Source organism: Plenodomus lingam, assembly GCF_022343315.1.
Source record: "Plenodomus lingam strain CAN1 chromosome Unknown contig_23, whole genome shotgun sequence".
NCBI classification, from domain to species: domain Eukaryota; kingdom Fungi; phylum Ascomycota; class Dothideomycetes; order Pleosporales; family Leptosphaeriaceae; genus Plenodomus; species Plenodomus lingam.
In genome coordinates this window covers 203,655-222,392 of record NW_027093940.1, presented here as the reverse complement: position 1 = coordinate 222,392, position 18,738 = coordinate 203,655, and the positions used below count along the sequence as shown (strand labels likewise).

Genomic DNA, 18,738 nt, shown 5'->3' with positions numbered 1-18,738 from the left:
TTTGGAAGTCGATGGGATTGATGCAGGCTTTCAGGCAGCAGAGCGATATGAGTTTAGCGCCGAGGCAGCAGAGGCAGCCGGGAGGCAAATCGTATATCAATGGAGCTTTTCCAAGATGAACAAGTCTTGCTGCCTGAAATTCAAATAGAGAGATTGAAATGTAGACAAAAGACTGCTAGTTGTAGAAGTAGAAGAAGGTAGCCTGTGTACATCAGGTTGAGAACGCGTTCAGAACGTCAATGAGGCTGAAAGTTTAGCGCTTGTTGTACTCGAGGATACCCACATACCCAGCTTAACAAGTGACGTCAATTGCGCAACATTAATGCAGACCTGAGATAATGACAAGTGATACAGAGCACCCTTATACTAACAACAAATCAATAAGGAACTCAAGTCCAAATGTTGAGCCTCTGTCGAAGCCTCGGGATGTTGTTCCCTATGTGGATAGGTAGGTCGCTAGTGCTGTGCCGGATCTAATCTAATCTCATCAGCACTGGCCAGAACAGAACCCTGGCGATTGAGGACAGAGCAACACATGAACAGCCCAAGCTTCGTGACACACCAACAACATCTTCCCTTGCTCCACCACATACTGAATCCTCCTACCCAACCATCTTGAAGTCGCGGATCTGGACAAAGTCGCTGCATAACAAAAATGGTACAGCTCCATCCCTGCGATTGCCCGCTAGACGCGCATCATGTCAGGACTCTGTCCAACTAACTCGTATGCCAGGCGAACGTAATAGCGAACTCTGGCCACGATGAGATGATTGTATGTTCACCAACGATACCCTGAATACTTATCCTTCACCCGCATACCCGCCCACCGCCTGGGTCCCCCTTTATATGCAAGAGCACTCACTACCCTGCGCCAATGGCAGAAGATGGGCGCAACAGCAACTGGCTTTCAATTGAAGCTAATGAAGCGTAGCACGATGCTGTCCTTGACTACTACGGCAGACGGTTAGCAACTTGTTCCTCGGACAAGACCATCAAAATCTTCGAGGTGGAAGGCGAGAAGCACACACTTGTCGAGACACTACGAGGGTACGTCACCACCTGCCTACTCACCTACACACATATCCAGCCACTGACACTCTGCTCTCCTTTAGCCACGAAGGCGCAGTATGGTGCGTAGCCTGGGCCCACCCTAAATACGGCAACATCCTCGCGTCCTCTTCGTACGACGGCAAAGTCATCATCTGGCGCGAGCAATCCTCGACCTGGCAAAAGATTTACGAAGTCGCCCTACACACCGCATCCGTCAATCTTGTGTCTTGGGCGCCACATGAGGCTGGCTGTCTTCTCGCATGCGCCTCCTCGGATGGCAACGTCTCGGTGCTCGAATTCAAGGAGGATGCATGGACACATCAGATCTTCCAGGCGTGTGGTAGCGGCGTAAACAGCGTGTCATGGGCGCCCGCCGTTTCACCCGGTCAGGTCGTAAGCGCGAGCGGCAACCAGGCTGGTGCCGCCAGACGATTTGTTACGGGAGGAAGCGACTGCCAGGTCAAGCTTTGGGAATTCAGTGCCGAGACTGGCGGGTGGACGAATACCCAGATTCTCCCAGGACATACGGACTGGGTGCGTGATGTCGCCTGGAGCCCTACCGTCTTGTCCAAGAGCTATATTGCGAGCGCGAGTCAGGACAAGACGGTGCGCATTTGGACGTCTTCGGATCTCCGTAGGTTTCTTCCCTCACACTGCCTTTGGCGGTGAGCAGTTCGCTAACTTTGACTAAAGATGACTGGAAATCCACCGTTCTTAATGTCGACGCCGTTGCGTGGCGTGTGAGCTGGAGTTTGAGCGGTAATGTGCTTGCCGTTAGCACTGGGGACAACAGAGTTAGTCTCTGGAAGGAGAGGCTGAGTGGTGGTTGGGAGTGTGTCAAGACGATCGAGGAGTAGATTTGCTCGCATCGAACCATGAATGAGTACTCGAAGACGAATGGTGGCAGCTCTAGGCAGGTAGCTGTGCTACGCCGCTAGGTTGTTGCGAGAAACAAGAAGATTGGGAGGGGGTTTGGTAGAAGTTAACTTCCCCGGACACGAAGCGAAGAACATATGCATACACAATTTTTTTACATCAATGGAATGGCCTTGAAGCAAGTTTCGTGACTTTGGTGTTTAGCTGCGTTTCTCGTGCTTATGCCTGAAACCGTGGCTCCATGAATCCCATTACTCTGCTAGACACCTTAAGCTCCAATTTACGCCCTATTGACAGATATACATCTCTCTCACAATCTCTACTCCCTACTCCCCATCCCCACCGCCCTCCTCCTCCTCCTTCGCCGCCGCCTTCTTCGCCTGCTCCATCTTCCACTTCTGCGCATTCGCCATAAGTTTCGCCAACTTGGCCGCACTCTCATCATCAGCGGGAAACACATAATCGACATACTCCTCGAAGCTATCGTCGTCAAGCTTTCTCCTCTTCTTGACCTTGCGCGGCATCTGCTTTTCGATATCCTCTTGGTCCTGCGGGGAGCCGTGTATGGCTTCAAAGGAGCGCCAGGCCGTGAGCAGGGCGACGCGGTCTTCCTTGAGATCTTTCTCCTTGAGGCGCGCATGTGCGCGCTTGAAGATGTCGCGGGCGCGGGATTTGGCAGCTGCGCTGATGGGGCGGTCTTGTTCGTCGTCGGTGTTGGCGGCGGGGGTATCTTGGTCTTCTTCGTCGGGCACGCTGAGTTCGAATTGGGCCCAGGATGTCCAGACCTTGACGTGGTCTGTTTTGGAGAGGAGGCGTTCGTACAGCGCGCGCGTCCTGTCGTATTCGCCTTCTGCTTCTTCAAAGTCAATGTAGGCTTTCCAGAGGAGCTCGGGCATGTCGAGTTGGGGCTCGTCGACGGCGAGTTCAAAAATTGCGCGCGTGCGGTCGAGGTCGTCGAGTCCGCGTTCGAGTTCGGCGAATTTGATCCAGGTTTGGCAGTTTGCGCCATTCCATTCAATGTATTTTGTGTACAGTTGGCGGCAGCGGTTGAATTCGAAGAGTTTCATTTCCAGCTCAATGTAGCCCTTGAACAGCTTGTCTTTGGGACACATGCCGATTGACTGGCCGAGAAGCTTCCGCGCTGTGGTGAGCTGGCCTTGTCGGACTTCAAAGTGTGCGAACATGAGCCAGACTTTGGCAAAAGTGAAGCGTTTGTGGGGCAGCAGGCGTATGCATTCTTGGTAGATTTGCCGCGTTCGATCTATGTCACGAGAGACTGTTTCTTCAAAGACAGCGTAGAAGAGCCAAAGGTAGATGTATCGTCGCCAATGTCGCTTCTCTTGTGTAGGGGGTATTTGTGCAATTGCGCGTTCGTAAACGTCCCGTACGCGATCGGTGTTTCCCGAGGTTTCTTCCAGTCGCGCAAAGTCTATCCAGGCATCGTAGTTTTTGGCATTCTCCTTGATTTGCTCTTCATAGTGCACTCTCCGCTTGGACAGGATTACGTCCTCGATACCGTCGCGATCGCCGTATTGCTTTTCGAACGTAGTGAAGGCTTTATGGAGGTTTAGCGATTTCGAGCGAGGCATGCGATCCAGCGCAAATCTGTAGATGGCTCGAGCGCGTTCCAACTCTTTTAACCTGGCCTCGAACTTGGCGTACGCCATGAATAGCTTTTCGTCCATGAAGTCGTCACCCAGGGTCTCCACGGCTGTTCCATATACGTCGCGCACGAGGTCGCTCGTACCATTCTCCTCCTCAAACTTGGCCCACTTGATCCAATTTTTCGGTTCGGGGTGGACGACTGTGAAGCGCTCGAATATGGCCCTCGCTCTCTCAAACTCACCATGCCTCTTTTCCAGCTTGATGTACGAAGACCAGGCTGCCTCTTCGGGCTCCCATTGCATCCATCTCTCAAAGACTGACCGCGCGCCATCAATGTTGCCCAACGTTTCCTCCATGTAGACATATTTGTACCACAGTTTGTCCACCCTGGGAAGAATGGTCACGGCGCGGTCCAGCAGATTTCTCGCATGGTTGATGTTGCGGTTCTTCATCTCCGCCTCGATGTACCGCAGCCACAGCGCAACGCTTGTACTGTCGACATCGAGTGCGCGCTCAAAGACGGACCGCGCGCGCCTGAATTCCTTCTGTTCAAGTTCCCACTGTGCATAGCGCATCCAGTTGTTCATGTTGATCCTGTTACGCCTGACATAGTCTTCAAACTCCTTCCTCTTGCGGCCCTGGTGCTCGTGCAGTTCCTCGAGGTCAGCAAAGCGCTGCGTCGGCGCCTTGAGCTTCTCATCTTGACGGTCGACGGCCTCACGCAGCAGTTGTTCGGCACTGATCTGGATGGGCGCGGCCGCCTTGTTCTTGACGCGCGGAGGGCCCCGTGTAGCCTCCATGATTCCCGGGCGGTTTCGGCGTCGTGTTGGTAAGTCAGGAGAGTTGAGTTGTAGTTGCAGTACACTATCTACGCGTCTCGTGAAAGTTGCAGTCTTTAATTAAAGCGCTAGTTATGCATGCTATCCGTGAGCCAAGCGCACGGTTCGCCGCTCCAACACGCGCTACCCAACTCACAACGCCATGCTCCTGCTTTCAACATCCTCTCACCCACATCCCACTCACTCTCATACCACACCACAATGTCTACTCTTGAGCAAGAGTTGCTAGCCGACTTTGCCGACTCTGGCGATGAGGCTGACGCCGGCCTCCATGACTATGCCGACAACATGTCCGAGGACAACATGGTCGATGACGACGAGGCCATGGTCGACGAAGAGGCAGCTGCTCAGGAGCAAGTCAAGGCTCCGTCAGACGTTCGCGGGGGTTACACGCTTATGAAAAGCATGGCTGCTACTCTGGAGCGCATCCACGAGGTCCAGGACAATCGCGAAGAGCTGCTTGATGGTGAGGACATTGAAGATGATCCTGAGTATCAGCTGCTGAAGGAGGCGAATGAGTTCTCCACACAGATTGACGGCGAGATTGCTACGGTGCATAAATATATCCGCGACAACTACTCGGTTGTATTCCCTTACCTGGAAGAACTCGTCAAGAATCCCGTCGACTACGCGAAAACCGTGGCCATTCTTCAAAATGGCCCTCTCGACGACATCAAGACGATTGCGCAAAGGACCGACAATATTGTTGGAACTGCTCTCAAAAACATTCTCGACGGCCCCTCGCTGATGGTCATCACAGTAGAAGCTACCAGAGCACAAGGACGCAAACTCAAAGAAGCCGAGCTAGAAGCCGTCGTTGGCGCCTGCAAGCTGTTACTTGACCTCGACAAGGCCAAAAGTACCCTCACTCAATTTGTTCAATCAAGGATGCGTGTCTTTGCGCCAAATCTCACGACACTTCTTGGTTCTTTGGCAGCAGCACAGCTCATCAACCATGCTGGAGGTCTTCAAGGCCTGGCAAAGACACCTGCTTGCAATATTGCGCCACTGGGATCAAACAAGGCTACTGGGCTAGGTTTGGCGACGAACATTGGCATCAGGCATCAAGGTTACATCTACCACAGTCCTCTTCTCCAGACTATCCGCGAGGATCTCAAGAAGCAGGCTCTACGCATCGTTTCCGCCAAGGTCATTCTCGCTGCGCGCATAGACATGGTACACCAGAGCACAGACGGCTCAATGGGCCAGCAACTCAAGGATGAGTGCGAGCGCCGGCTCGACAAGCTCACCGAAGTCCCCGCCAACAAGGGTGTCCGCGCGCTCCCAGCACCAGACGATAAGCCATCGCGCAAGCGAGGAGGACGAAGAGCACGCAAAGCGAAGGAGGCGACCGCCATGACGGAGATACGCAAGGCACAGAACCGCATGGCATTTGGTAAGGAAGAAAAGGAAGTCGGCTATGGAGACGTCACAAAGGGCATGGGTATGATTGGCGCTACAGACACGGGACGACTACGCGCGCAACAGATCGACACCAAGACACGCGCAAAGCTCTCGAAAAAGCAAGGTGCCGGATGGGGCGGCGACACTACACTCGGAGCTGCATCTTCACTCAAGGGTTTTGGCGCCAGTGGTACTGCGACCAGTCTACGCGCACAAGGTCTTAGAACAGGTGGAGTTGGGCTCGGTGGCGCGGGAACAAGTTCGATTGCCTTCACACCGGTGCAAGGCCTCGAGCTGGTTGACCCAAGAGCAAGAGAGGAAGCGAGCAGGAAGCGCAAGGCGGACGAAGACCGATGGTTCAAGGGTGGATCCTTTACGCAGCTCAACGGCGGCGGTGGCAGTGCCAAGGTGGATGCGAACGGTTTCAAGGTGCCAGCTCTGCCAGTAAAGAAGCCGCGGACGGAGTAAGTTGTGTAATGGAGTAGTGAGATTTTCATTTGCGCGAGGCGTTGTGAAGGTGGATATCATGGGATTCATGCATTCTAACGGCGTTTTGATACCAATACCCCAAGCATTGTACGGATTCGTATCGGGAAGATGTTTTTACTGTTGCATGTCATGTATTTTCATGCTGTGTACATTGACTATACGGTTGCATCACGATGAGTGCATATAGCTCTCATCAAACTTGGGTGGAGAGGAACGTGAAGTATGCATCATGTTGAAAACTACTGTCTTTGTATCCGTATAAACATCTTCCCGTACCTTTGGCGTGCCAAAAAAGCCCCACTTAAAAAAAAATCACTACTTCTTTATCGATAAGCCCTCCCTCCACGCCAACGCACGTGCCTCGGACTCTAACTTTCAACTCTCGCCCATCACCGCGCCCTCCTCTCCACGCCTCCTACTCTACGCAAACCCAACGCAACCCACCAACCACCAAAACCCAACACCCAACACCCACACCACACGCACCCCACCTGATTCCGAACAAAAAAAAGACACAAAACACAAAACACCATGTCCGCCTACCAACCCACAACCACCCAAACCACAACCGCCCAGGACTCCATGGCTATCGACACCACCGCCCGCACCGTCCACTACAAATGCGGCGACTGCGACCAAGACGTCCCGCTCAAGCGTGGCGAGCCGATTCGGTGCCGCAACTGCGGGCACCGCGTGCTGTATAAGCAGAGGACAAACAGGTATGTTGCATTTGCGTCTTGTGTGAGGGTTTTCTGGGGTTGAGGAGCTGAGGCTGATGAATGTGGTGTAGGATGGTGCAGTTTGAGGCGCGGTGAAGGGGTTTGCCGGGGGTTTGTGGATGGGGTTAGATGGAATGGGGTGGGATGGGGGTGGGAGGTGTAGATGGTGGACGACAGACGACAATGCGGTCTTCCCTCCCCTCTCCACGCAACGAGCCATACATCAAACCAACTCGACTTACCCCCCCTCGCTCACGCTACCCCATTCCCCACGCTCGCCATACAAGATACCCCACATCCCTCCCGAAAGCATCGATCCCTCATTCGCGAAAACCAACCAAAAATCTGGCTTGTCTTTATTCATCACAACGGCTCGTAGATCAGCCTATTCATGTCTACGGTTTTCTTCGGCAATTCATGTTGGGAATGAAAGAGACAGGGGAGAAGGGGAAGGAAGGGGGAGATAGTAGTAGTAATGGGATAAGCGATGTTTGAAATGCGCGAACCTTTTTTTTTCGGGGGGGACGGGGGGGCTTTTGGCGGAGATGGGGAAGATGTATGTATGATATACATTTCTTTCGTGTTATCCTGTTTTGATCTTTTGATCCTGGGTTTGGGGCCTAGGGTTGAAGCGGTAATAGAAGAGACAATGAGTGTGCTTTGCTTCAGACCAATCAATCAATCAATCAATCAATCACATGTTGAAAATACATGTTTGCACTCATGACATCTACAACATCAACTACAACAACAACCATCCCCACACCATGAACCTCCAAAAGCAGCAAAACGAGTCCAGATTCAAACATCACCGTGCGTCTGAAACTCAGGAAAATTTGGGGGACCAGAGAGATGCAACCGACACAAAAGGCACCAACGCCCATACGATGCTCACATTCAGTATAATGTATATGCTCCCGTTCATTGACCAACCTCATCCATAGTCCCTCCAGCTCTCCAACACCATCTACATCCCCCGGCAGAAAGAGAAGAAAAAAGCGCTTGTGATGATCCAGCACGCCAGCACGCACGACACGCAGACCAATCCTTTTCCCACATTGCCAGCAATTCAGTTCCACGCCAAGAACCCCACGTTCCCTCTTCGAGACCCTACTCTACGAGCCCCTAAAAGCATCAAATCGCTTATACGTGTAGCCAATAAACGGCAGACTTGTTGCATATTCGTCGTCATTGGAGTGGGCAGCCTGCGCCCTATACGCAGCACTCGTATCATTTTGGTCAATCTCGTCAATGGGAAAGTACTGCGTATCAACATTGGACTGGAGTTTGGGCTCAAACGGTGCGCGAATACGGCGGAGTCCATCCCACGAGACTCCACGGAAGAATGGATGCTGCTTGATTTCGGCAGCGCCACCGAGGTGACCGAGACGGTGTTCAGCATCGCAGATCAAGCTAGGACAAGAGAGGGGCCGTTAGCTTGGGGTCCAAATGACTCGGCTGTACTGTAGCGACAGCACAGAGCATGACAAGGGCTTTACTCACCGCCTAACAAAATCCTCTGCTTCGGCACCCAGTTGCTGGTCCGGTGGGAAGTGCAGGTTGCGCGGCCAGTCGACAATCTTGCGGTATGTGTCATGTGGCTCTTCGGCGCAGAAAGGTGGCCAGCCGATAAGACATTCGAACATGATGGTGCCTACGGACCACCAATCACAGCCACGGTCGTAACCCTGACCGCTGAATATCTCGGGGGCGATGTAGTCGGGTGTACCGACCGTGGAGTAGGCGAGCTGACGACGGGACTTCCTCCATGTGTTGATCTGGGTACGGTTACTCACGGTCAGTTGGATTTGGTCCAGATTCATCGAGGCACGGTTATCGCGGTTGGACTTGTGCGCTCCTCCAGCAAGCAACTTCTTGTAGTAGCCAGCGTCGTGCTCCTTGTGGAAACCAGTTGAGAGACCAAAATCCGTTAGTTTGATGTGGCCGCCACGGTCAAGGAGAATGTTGTCGGGTTTGATATCACTGTCTGGATTAGTATTCAAGGTCCTTGGATTATAGTAATGGCTCATACCGATGTATAAAACCAAGCTTGTGCACTGCTTCTATCGCAAGAACAATCTCAGCCATGTAAAAGCGAGTGATGTCCTCTGTGAAGATCTCGTACTTGATGAGCATAGTCATCAAGTCACCTCCGGGAAGGAATTCCATCAACATGTACAGGAAAGTATTGTCCTGGAAGGTGGTGTGTAGCTTGACGACCCATGGACTGTCCGCCTCGGCGAGAATATCACGCTCAGACCGGACGTGGGCAAGCTGGTCTTTCTTGAACTGCCATAGGTCAATAGGGATGTTTCTCCATCACAATTTGAGTTCGTCTCACCATCTCTTGCTTCACAAGCGATTTGAGGGCATAAATCTTGCCATCATTCTTTCGCTGCACAAGTTTGACTTCTCCAAAAGCACCCTTGCCAATGACCTTCAAGGTAGAGAAGTTCTCGGGTCTTTCCTTTGTCCGCAAGAATCGCAAGTAGGAGATCTCTGCACGGCGCATGCTTTCCTGCTTCTGAGCTTTTCGAGAGTCGGAAATTGAGGGCTCTTTCATGATGGACTCGAGTTCCAAGGCTCTGTACATGTGTCAACAGTGTTTACCAGAAGCATTTGCCACCAACAGAGGGGGGGGGTCCCTTTCTTATTTGACCTACCTCTGATTGCGGTCACGAGCGCGCTGAACGCTATCCTTGAAGAAGGTGTTGATCAGGCCCTTTGACATGACAGCCCGCTTATCAACGTTCTCCGAGTACTTTCCTGGGTTCTTTGGTGGCGGTTCTTCGTCATATAGCGACGAACCGCGTGGGTAAGAGCCTCCGTGGCTTCCATGGCCGTAGCTACGGTTGTCTGCGGTGCGGGGACGCTGTGGGTTGGGCGAGGGTTGGCGGCCGTATGGGCTGCCAGAGCGGCCACTGCCTCCCAAATGCTGGTGCGACAGCTGCTGGGCGAGCCCATTGGCACTCTGATCGAAGCGCTGGCCTCCTTGAGCCTGCAAATTGCCTTGCTGCTGCTGGTACTGAGCCTGCTGATAGGGGTTCATGAAGTAGCCCCCACCGCCATTGAAGCTATTGCTGTTTCCAGGGCCAGGCTGCTGAGCACCCCACACTTCCTGCTGGCCAGCCTGGTTTGGATATACGGGTTGCGGAAAGGTGGAGGGCGTGGTGGGAAAGGCACGGCCGGCGTCCTGCTGGTACTGCTGGTTGTTGCGGTCACCGCCGCCGAAGCCAAAGTTGAGCTGCAACCGGTTCGACGGCTGCTGATTGTTATTGTTGTTGTTGCTATTCATCGTGCGCGGGCGTGAAAGGGGTATGAGTGAAAGCGAGCCAGCAGCAACGGTCTTGAGTATATTGAGTTTTGTCGGGTGCAAGTGGTGGTGGTTGCCCGTGGCAGCTCGGGGGAGAAGGTCAACTCCGCAATCGATTTGGGCAGCGAGGAGGGCAGCTGGCCAAGACAACGGCAGGCTGGAATGAAAATGCGGGGATCGTGTCACAATCTCGAATCTCAACGTCGACGTGAAGTGTGGTTGGCGACTACAAGGAAGTCGGTGGGGGGGAGGGGGAGACAGCTGACAGGAGAGAGGGAGAGGTAGGTAACGGGGCATGTGTGTCGCAGTAGCTCAGTCAGGGATAACTCCCCAAGTGCAGGCACTGACCACCAGGGCGGGAGGAGGGGGTGGGCCAACACTCAATCAATCTCGAAGACCCTTGCAGCTTGCGTGTCTGGAAACCAAGTGCTGCTGTGTTGTATTCGGGCCTCGGTACGTCTGTATGATATCTACCTGTCAAGTCTACGTATGCCTTGTCCTGGAAGATGGTAGCGGGGAAGACAGAAAGAGCAGATACCGGTAGGTAGGTATACCTTGGTACACATCACATCACTGTTTCCATTGTCGTTCGTGTACTCCAACAGCACGGGCTGAGTGCGAGCCGCGGGGGGGGGAAAAAGGGAATTCACGACGGCGTGTGCCGTCTGCATCTTCATGTAACTACTTTGGGCCGACTACGAACCTTTTACAGACTTGCTGCCGGCTCGGGTCGCACATCTCGAACCCCACGGTCGGGCAACGTTGATATTTGGTAGGTAGGCTATCGATAAGTAACGAGCACGTACCTAGGAGTATTCACACTAGCAGAGTAGACACCAACCCCTCATAGAACATCGGCAGTATCGCCCACGTACAAGACGTCTATATCGAGCACATGTCGAAGCCACACACTGACAGTACTGTGCAACGTCATGTACCTTGCCCAACTCATCACCGCCAATAATCACCAAGAGGCGTCACACTGATGCAACCATACGAGGAGACAGCGTTCATGTATGTGTGTCTGCCTAGAGCACAGAATGCATATTGTGTAATGCATACAACGACTTGATTCGACAATCCAATCATTCCAATATCTCGCTACAATCATATTCGAGCAATCCTCTATTACACTACTATTATGGTTACGACCAGTTACAGTTATACATAGGTTAAGCAAAAGGTAGGTAACAACGGTATCCAAAAAAAAAAGAGGCGCGAGGCCACAGATACTTTAAAAAAACAAGGTGGACCTTTCAGATGCAGTTTTTCTGCTGGAAGAGGAATGCAAATGCTTCGTCTTGTAACCGCCCGTGGGTATAGAGCGATGGCCAAGAAAGGTAGTGGAAATGATTGAAGCACTGGGACAAGTTTCCAGGCTGATGTTAAAAAGCGGCTAAGATGAAGTGTCGAATGCGTGTCTTCGTAACGCCAGTGATCCCAAGGTCCCAGTAGTGAACGCCCAGGTAAATCGAGATGGAATCCCAAACGATGTTCGTTCCAGTGAAAGTTTTTGGGTGTAAGATTGTATATCGTGTCCAGAAAATAGGCTAGAGGAAGTGGGGACATTATGCCCCGTTGGCCATGAGAGCCTTGACCTTTTCGCGTTCAGCGACAATGTCGGCTTGAAGTCGTCTTGTCTGTCGCATTGCCTCGTCCCTAGTGGTTGTTAGCATAGTCCAGTTCGTGATGGCCTCCACGTCTTATCATACCTCTCGAATTGCAGCTCCGCAACCTCCATCTGAGCAGCATTCATACGCCCGACAACCTCCTCCATCTCGTGGTCGGCGTCACGAAGCGCCTTCTCCAGCTCTTCGACACGCTTCTCGAGTAATTCCGTCTTGGTGGCTTCGGCGAATGTCATGGCAGGCCCGCTAGTCGTGACTTCGAGACGCGGCGATCGCTGAGCAAAGACTGGAGATGTCGGCATCTTTGGCGAGAAAGCGGACGGGCTGAGTAGACCTGACTTGACACGGCGCAGGTGGCTGGTATGGCTTTCCTTGATAGCTTGTACTTCGCCTTCGTGTCGGGCGACAGCGTCCTCTGATGACTGTTGAGCAAGCATGACCTTGTCTTCGGCCATTTTGAGACGTCTCTCGAGCTCAATGATCTGCTCCGTAGACTTCTGTTGTTCCTGCTCGCCACGGGTAATGGCCAGCGTGAGACGATCACGAAGGGAGCCATTGGCCTTGAGCTGTTCTTGGATCCGGTTGGATAGCTCATCCATTCGCGTGGCCGCGGCAAACAATTCCCTGCTAAGACTTTGCTCCCTGCCCAAGTGATCTAGCTCGGATTGTTGCAGAGAACGTGCCTGGTTACGGTATTGCTCGGCTTCTTTCTGAGCAAAATCTCGCTCAGCCTCAGCATCCGAGATGCTTTGTTTAAGGAGGTCCAAGGTTCGCTCTGCTTCCGCACCAGCCGCACCAAGCGATTCAGAATCGCTCGTCTCCAACTGCTTGACGCGTACCAAAGACAAAGCATGTGTAGTACGGAGTTCATTATACGCCTTGTCCAAGGCGAGTGGCTCGTTCTCCAGTCTTATCTCGGGGATTGTGATGTCGTGTTCCCGTAACAGATCACGAAGAGAGCCGGTTTCTTGTTGTGCACGGTCCAAGTCCATTCGCAATCCGCTCAGGCCTTTCTCGCAATGGAACTTTTGCTCCAATGCATCGTCTGCACGGCGACGCAGGGCGTCCACCTCGGCTCGCAGACTCGTGACTTCCTTGTGAAATGCGGTTCTTCTGGGTGTCAGATTCAGAGCTGCATCTCGTTCAGCTTCTAGCTCTTTGATACGTCTCCGGAACTCCTTTTGTTGCAATTCTTGACGGGTCAGCAGATTCTTCAATGCCTTGTGAAGCGCATCCCTCTGCTCTTCCAGCTCCTTTACAGGATTGCCCGCAGCCGGACCATCTCGTGGAGACTGTTCGCCGGACCTGTCCTTGACCGAATTCGACCGTGATAGCGAACCCCTTTTCGAGTTCAACCCCGTGCTTCGCGCCAAAGAATTGGAGCGTGTCAAACCAACACGCATGTTTAGTGGTGGTACGCTATCGTTGTCCTCGGCAATGGACTGAAAGCGTACTTGCTGCAACGATAGGTCTTGTTGTGACCTGCGACGCGTATTGGCAAGCGTTTGATTCTCTATCCGAAGTTGTTGAATCTCTTGTTGCATGCGCGTAGTCTCGTACACGAGCTTCTCCGTATCCGCGGCCTCGGTTTCCAGGACTTCAAGCCGCGCCTTGAGTTGGGGCACGACTTCATCCCGCAGGTTATCGGCTTCGTTACGATGCTTCTCGAGTTCTTCTCGCAACGCCGTCAACAGATCTTCGAAATTCTCTTTGACCTGTCTTTCTTCAGCCAACCGTCTCTTGGCATCCTCTAGTGACATGGAGAGCTCTTTGATTCGCGGTGACTCTACAACGGATCCTGCGCGAGATCTCTCGCTAACCTGGTCTTCAAGCTGATGTACTTGCTCCTCTAGATCTCTACGCCGCCTCAACTCCTCCTGCAGCCGTTCAGCCATGCGCACCTTGAGCGAGGCGCGTTCTTGTTCCGCCTTTCGTCGGAGCGTCTCCACCTCTTCGAGTTTGCTCTCAGGGTCACTGATAGGAAAGCGGACAGAGCTGGTTCCAGAGTCGGAGTAGTAATCGCTCGTACGGCGATTGTCCGCCATCCCTGTAGAGCTCTCTGCCTTCCACCGTTCGACCTCATCTTCAAGTTCCATTTCTCTTTGAATAGAAGCAGCGAGCTCTGAGCTGACTTCGCGCAGCTCGCGCTCCAGTTCCTCGACGTGGGCATTCATCTGTGGGGAATGCGACAAAAGTGGCGTCCCTGGGACGTTGAAATAGGACGATAGGGAGTTGGCGGCTGGGATGTCCAGGCCGTTCGGTTTGGTCTTGGCAGACACATTCGATTGTTTGTTGCGCGGGGAGTCTGGTGACAAAGAGAATGTTGTAGCCGGCGACTCAGCGCCGGTTTGGGGTTTGGAGTTCCAGCCAAAGAAGGAAGTGAAGCCTCCTGACGGCGACTTCTTGTTCGTCTGACTCCCCTGCGCGTCGTCTTCGTACGAGTACACACTAGCGTAGTCTTCGGTAACCTCTTCCAGCTTGAGCTTCAGTTCTGGCGGTCGTGAGTCGGCAGTATACAGCGGCATGTTGGGCATAGTAGGAGATCGAGCGTGCACCCCTCTGCTTCCAAAAGCCCTCAGTTCCTCGGTTCGGCTCTTGCGATGCGTGTGGCCGCTGCTGACCGTGCGGTCATGCCTCGAGGCTGATGGCAGGATGATGGGGACGGGGACCCTCTTGGCGATGCTAAGGGAGCTCTTGCGTGCTGGAAACGCTAGCTGCGGCGTAGATTCCACGGGAGGCGTCTTTCCGTGAGGGTTGCTGCAACGGCCGTCAGCATAAACGAGCAGGAGGATGAAGCGTGGTCAGCCAGGGGGAGGGGGTTGATTACTCGTCAAGGTTTCGGGGAAGGAACGACTCGTAGTTAGTCGGCGATGACAGCGGGGCGGTTTCCACGAGGCGAGATGTTGGTTTATGTACCGGGGCGGAAATGTTATGTTTATGTGATGGGGTGTTGGACGGGCGATTGGACTGATCTGCAGAGAAACGGCCGACTACAGGTGAATTGACAGGCAGGGGCTTTCGTCGCACCGGCGACTGGACTGCAGCGGGAACAATGGGAGGTGTAGGTGTGGGTGCCGGTGCCGGTGCTGGTGCTGCTGCCAATGCAGGCTCAGGCGTAGGTGTGGGTGCAGGTACAGCGGGCGCGGGTGGTGCGGGTGGTACAGGTACGGGTTTAGGCTGGGAGCGAAATACAGTAGTAGCAAAAGAGGCAATGGCAATAGATGCCAGAGAAGGCTTTGGACGAGGCGCTGCCGCTTGGGAGGGATGCGCCTCCGTAGGCGCTTGGATCGCTTGCATATTCTCCTGTTATTTCCCCGCGATAGACATGGCTTGCACAAATGGGGAGCGCACAGGGTGTGTGGTGGAAGAGTCTCCAGTGAGGTTGGTGGACCGTCGTATGGAGTAAGGCAAAGGTAAAAGGGGACCACGCTAAACAGAGGCGACAAGCCCATATGCCGAGCCACGGGGCGCTTTGGGGCCTCTGGGCGGATCGGAGCGACAGAATTGGTCGATGTCGAGGCGCTGGTCGAGGCTGTGATGGGCGATTTGCGGGTCGTGCTGGTCTTGCAAGTGGACCTTTGCCGCGGCCAGGGGACTTTTCTGTCTTGGTCGTCAGTGGACTTGCAGGAACCTACACTGCACAAACGGTGGGGCCGATGGGCGCGTACAGAGGACGAAAAGGGCGCCTTGACGACGACGACGACGACGACGACGACGACGACTCGAGTGGATTCAGACTGTCAGTAGAGTTGGGTGCTAACTGGCTAGAGTTATAGAGTACCGTATAGCTTGCCAGCGACAGGGTGCTCAAGGGTCGATGATTCGAGGGCGAAGGCGAAGTTTGGGGTAGATGGTGTGGTGGTGTGGTGGAACTAGGTACTGTGGGTGCAATAGCCATCTGGACATTGCGTTCTATCCATCGATCGTCTGCCCTGTCGATTCATGGACGGGAGTTGTGTTTGTGCATTACCAAGTTGCACGCGTCTCCTTTGCATCTCGACGCTACCGGTACGGGTCTGGCATGCAAGCAAGGTGAAACGCGCGCGACAAATGTCCAGACACTTGCGGCAGCGAACGGCGGTCACCAGAAGTGCCACGAAGCCGACCAAGTCCATGATAACACCCACAAGCTTGTGGGAAATATAGTACATACCTACCCAGCAGCCATGTATCCGCAACAGACGAGTTGGCCTGCTGTTTCGTTTTGATACCTTCATCCATGGTGATTCATGGACACCTTTGGGGGAGTCGCCCAACAGGGACACACTGTGCAATTAGCCGAGAGTCCAAAAGGGGAAGAAGCTGTTGTTCCCTGGCAGCATGGATAAGTACAATACCTACAATAGGTAGATAGTATGTATGTAATGGCAGGGGGCGGAGACTCTGCGAACAGACGACCATTGCGCACCGGAGACCATTTCAGCCCAGCTATTCTTGTCACGGCCACTATTGTGAAGATTGCCATGGGGTCCCTGACGCGTAATTTCTCACGACAGGCCAAAGAATGGCAAATCAAGCACAGTTCATGGTTCCTTTGCTCAAGTACATGGCACGTGCACACGGCAGAGAGAACAACACCTCCTGTGCGCGACTTGATGTCCGTGCCTCTTCACCACATCATCCCGATGCGGCATAACCCTGTGACATTCATGCGCCTAGGTATCTCCAAGTGGCCACCAACCTTTCTCTAGTCCCTGGCTTTGCTGTCCAACCACTCTCAACCTACAATAGCAAAACAAACATAAAAAAAATTCTCTCTTGCAGCCATGGCGTACCAGTCTCCGCGCCACTCACAAAGCTTCTATCCATACGATGCCTCCACCCCCCCTCCTCCCCCGCCCAAGCATGCAAGTGGGACAGCAACACCATCACAATCACAGGGTCCACCGTTGCCTCCGCCTCCGCCTCTACCAGGACAGGGACCATCCTATGGGGATCGGCAGCAACCTCCACAGGACCGTCCCGCAAGTTCATCACAGACAAGAGAGCCCGATCAGCCAGCCATCCAACCGCCGCAAGAGGGTTGGTTGCCTGACTTGGTGAAAGACAAGTCGTAAGATGGACTGAACCGAACAGGGAACCGAGCATAGATCCGATGCTAAGACAGAAGCAGAACCAAGGATCTACATCACATACTGCAAACACCTGAGCTCCAGCATGCAATCCTACATAACCCAGAGACTACCCATCCCTCGGTGCCAGCATCAACCGCCCCTTTGCAGGCTCTCCTTGCACAGAACATTAGTCTAGCAGAGTCCCTAAAGCAGCTTGAAGCACATGTCTTGCATCAGCGCGATGTCACGCAGTCGCGCCTACTGGCCATGAGAGCGCTCGAACGCCAGTGGAAAGCCAAACAGACGGAGCAAGATGAAGCACTGCGAGATTTCAGTCCACCGGCGCTGTATCAACGACTCAATGCTGCAGTCAGCGAGCAAGAAGCGTTGTGTCGGGGGCTGGAAGAGAGCTTCCTCGAAGGCGAAGGCTATGGTGGCGGTGAAGCCGTGGCCAGCGAGCGGGAGGTGGCGGACTTTGTTAGGAGGCTCCGAGAAGGCCGCAAGATTGCATATCTCCGAGCAGAGAGGAAGGAACGGTGGGACGAGGGCCGAGTAGGCGGTTGGCGATGACCTTGGAAGTCGAGGGGTCGAGGGATCGTCGAAGCCCTTCTCCCACTTCCCAACTACCAGTAGGTACTCAGTAGGTACACTCACTCCATGATGCCGAAGGAATATCTCCCACTGACCCTACCGTGACATTCAGGCAAATCGCCCCCTATGTAAAGTCCTCTTTTCTTTGTGGCACAATGGCTCTCCATCTGCACTCCTTCTCATGCCTTTACTCAATTGCCATGCCCACGCCGACACCCCCACAAAAGCTACAACAAAGCTCAGTATTATAACCCTGTCCATTGGTTATCAGTACACACACCATCCATGCATCATTGTAACGGGAGGCAAAGAGGTGAACAAATCCCATGTCCATGTACGATACATGACTAGGATACAGTCTGCAGCTTCCACTCGAGTACAGATAAGCTTGTAATTCTCACATGACCTGCTACTGGATGATGTACTGCATAGGCCTGTATGGATATACATGCCTTTTTTCCTACAGTTTTGTTAGCATAGAGTAAATACAAACGAGTGCAATCCCAACGGCTGTAGGCCCAACCTCACCCTTGTTTCCCTCCTGGCCCCAATTTACCCAGGTACCTAGGTGCCTACAATGCTTACATGCGATACATCCACTCTTTTCATAGGATGCTAGGTTACACTGTCTTCAACGGTGACTTGGAGTCTGGCTGAATCATGTTTGCCATGTTGACCATGTATACCATGCCTACTTGCCTCCAAGGTCGTGCAAGGCCGAAGAAGCGAAGCTGCAGACTGGGATATACCGTAACTTTGTAGGCACCTAGCCAACCGTGTAGCCGACTACAAGCCGTTGTCCGCAAGCGAAAAGCGAATCCCCCCTCCCCCCCCCCCCCCAAGCGACCCCCGCCAACGTGCGTGCCATGTGGGCGGACTCAAATGGACTTCCCAAGCCTGGGGAAGGGCTTGCGCTCGGCGACAATGTCCCACTGGTGCCGTGACTTGCCAGGCTTGCCTCTAGATAGGTACCATGCTTGGATTGAGCCTCAGGGACTGGTGACGTACCCTATTGCCCTCAAGTGAACACACAAACATACTACATACTGGCCGTTTGTCGCGCGCAACGCTGGTGACTGGACTGGACTGGACCGTCCCTTTCTCCGCCCAGCGCATGTCATCCATCCATCCATCCCTCCATCCATCCATCCATCCATCCATCCATCCATC

The 18,738-nt window shown here is 53.5% G+C and overlaps 8 protein-coding genes across 8 annotated transcripts; 4 read left to right on the top strand and 4 right to left on the bottom strand.

Moving 5' to 3' along the window:
* Nucleotides 1-545: 545 nt before the first annotated feature.
* SEC13 (GTPase-activating protein S13) lies at nt 546-2,162 on the top strand. Its single transcript, XM_003836181.2, has 5 exons — nt 546-658; nt 734-772; nt 932-1,047; nt 1,113-1,684; nt 1,744-2,162. The coding sequence occupies exons 1-5, from the start codon at nt 656-658 to the stop codon at nt 1,905-1,907; spliced, it is 894 nt and encodes a 297-aa protein (XP_003836229.1). The 5' UTR covers nt 546-655; the 3' UTR covers nt 1,908-2,162.
* Nucleotides 2,163-2,252: 90 nt separating this feature from the next.
* Nucleotides 2,253-4,331, bottom strand: CLF1 (NineTeen Complex (NTC) component; the record flags this gene model as incomplete). Its single annotated transcript, XM_003836182.2, has 1 exon — nt 2,253-4,331. The coding sequence occupies one exon, from the start codon at nt 4,329-4,331 to the stop codon at nt 2,253-2,255; it is 2,079 nt and encodes a 692-aa protein (XP_003836230.2).
* A 240-nt stretch (nt 4,332-4,571) lies between these two features.
* On the top strand, nt 4,572-6,242 carry IAQ61_005779 (uncharacterized protein; the record flags this gene model as incomplete). Its single annotated transcript, XM_003836183.1, has 1 exon — nt 4,572-6,242. The coding sequence occupies one exon, from the start codon at nt 4,572-4,574 to the stop codon at nt 6,240-6,242; it is 1,671 nt and encodes a 556-aa protein (XP_003836231.1).
* A 552-nt stretch (nt 6,243-6,794) lies between these two features.
* Nucleotides 6,795-7,078, top strand: IAQ61_005778 (uncharacterized protein; the record flags this gene model as incomplete). The annotated part of the gene is made up of 2 exons (XM_003836184.1): nt 6,795-6,982; nt 7,054-7,078. The coding sequence occupies 2 exons, from the start codon at nt 6,795-6,797 to the stop codon at nt 7,076-7,078; spliced, it is 213 nt and encodes a 70-aa protein (XP_003836232.1).
* Nucleotides 7,079-7,739: 661 nt separating this feature from the next.
* On the bottom strand, nt 7,740-10,666 carry COT1 (Cobalt uptake protein cot1). Its single transcript, XM_003836185.2, has 5 exons — nt 9,646-10,666; nt 9,324-9,567; nt 9,015-9,271; nt 8,486-8,965; nt 7,740-8,395 (listed from the first exon to the last, which is right to left on the bottom strand). The coding sequence occupies exons 1-5, from the start codon at nt 10,590-10,592 to the stop codon at nt 8,098-8,100; spliced, it is 2,226 nt and encodes a 741-aa protein (XP_003836233.2). The 5' UTR covers nt 10,593-10,666; the 3' UTR covers nt 7,740-8,097.
* Nucleotides 10,667-11,863: 1,197 nt separating this feature from the next.
* Nucleotides 11,864-15,220, bottom strand: IAQ61_005776 (uncharacterized protein; the record flags this gene model as incomplete). The annotated part of the gene is made up of 3 exons (XM_003836186.2): nt 11,864-11,954; nt 12,008-14,680; nt 14,751-15,220. 3 exons carry the CDS (start codon nt 15,218-15,220, stop codon nt 11,864-11,866), a joined length of 3,234 nt encoding a protein of 1,077 aa, XP_003836234.1.
* Nucleotides 15,221-15,352: 132 nt separating this feature from the next.
* IAQ61_005775 (uncharacterized protein) lies at nt 15,353-16,144 on the bottom strand (the record flags this gene model as incomplete). The annotated part of the gene is made up of 3 exons (XM_066096932.1): nt 15,353-15,523; nt 15,592-15,644; nt 16,081-16,144. The coding sequence occupies 3 exons, from the start codon at nt 16,142-16,144 to the stop codon at nt 15,353-15,355; spliced, it is 288 nt and encodes a 95-aa protein (XP_065952924.1).
* Nucleotides 16,145-16,543: 399 nt separating this feature from the next.
* IAQ61_005774 (uncharacterized protein) lies at nt 16,544-18,084 on the top strand. The gene is made up of 3 exons (XM_003836188.2): nt 16,544-16,976; nt 17,037-17,617; nt 17,681-18,084. The coding sequence occupies exons 1-2, from the start codon at nt 16,690-16,692 to the stop codon at nt 17,545-17,547; spliced, it is 798 nt and encodes a 265-aa protein (XP_003836236.2). The 5' UTR covers nt 16,544-16,689; the 3' UTR covers nt 17,548-17,617; nt 17,681-18,084.
* The last annotated feature ends 654 nt before the right edge of the window (nt 18,085-18,738 follow it).

Bases quoted from the DNA above. Each gene is read 5' to 3' on its own strand.
- SEC13 (XM_003836181.2), top strand. The intron at 1,048-1,112 runs GTACGTCACCAC...GCTCTCCTTTAG, and splicing joins CTTGTCGAGACACTACGAGG to CCACGAAGGCGCAGTATGGT. The intron at 1,685-1,743 runs GTAGGTTTCTTC...CTTTGACTAAAG, and splicing joins TTGGACGTCTTCGGATCTCC to ATGACTGGAAATCCACCGTT.
- COT1 (XM_003836185.2), bottom strand. From the start codon at position 10,592: ATGCCCCGTTACCTACCTCTCCCTCTCTCCTGTCAGCTGTCTCCCCCT. The intron at 9,568-9,645 runs GTAGGTCAAATA...ACACATGTACAG, and splicing joins GCTCGTGACCGCAATCAGAG to AGCCTTGGAACTCGAGTCCA. The intron at 8,966-9,014 runs GTATGAGCCATT...TAATCCAGACAG, and splicing joins AAGCTTGGTTTTATACATCG to TGATATCAAACCCGACAACA.
- IAQ61_005774 (XM_003836188.2), top strand. From the start codon at position 16,690: ATGGCGTACCAGTCTCCGCGCCACTCACAAAGCTTCTATCCATACGAT. The intron at 16,977-17,036 runs GTAAGATGGACT...AGACAGAAGCAG, and splicing joins GACTTGGTGAAAGACAAGTC to AACCAAGGATCTACATCACA.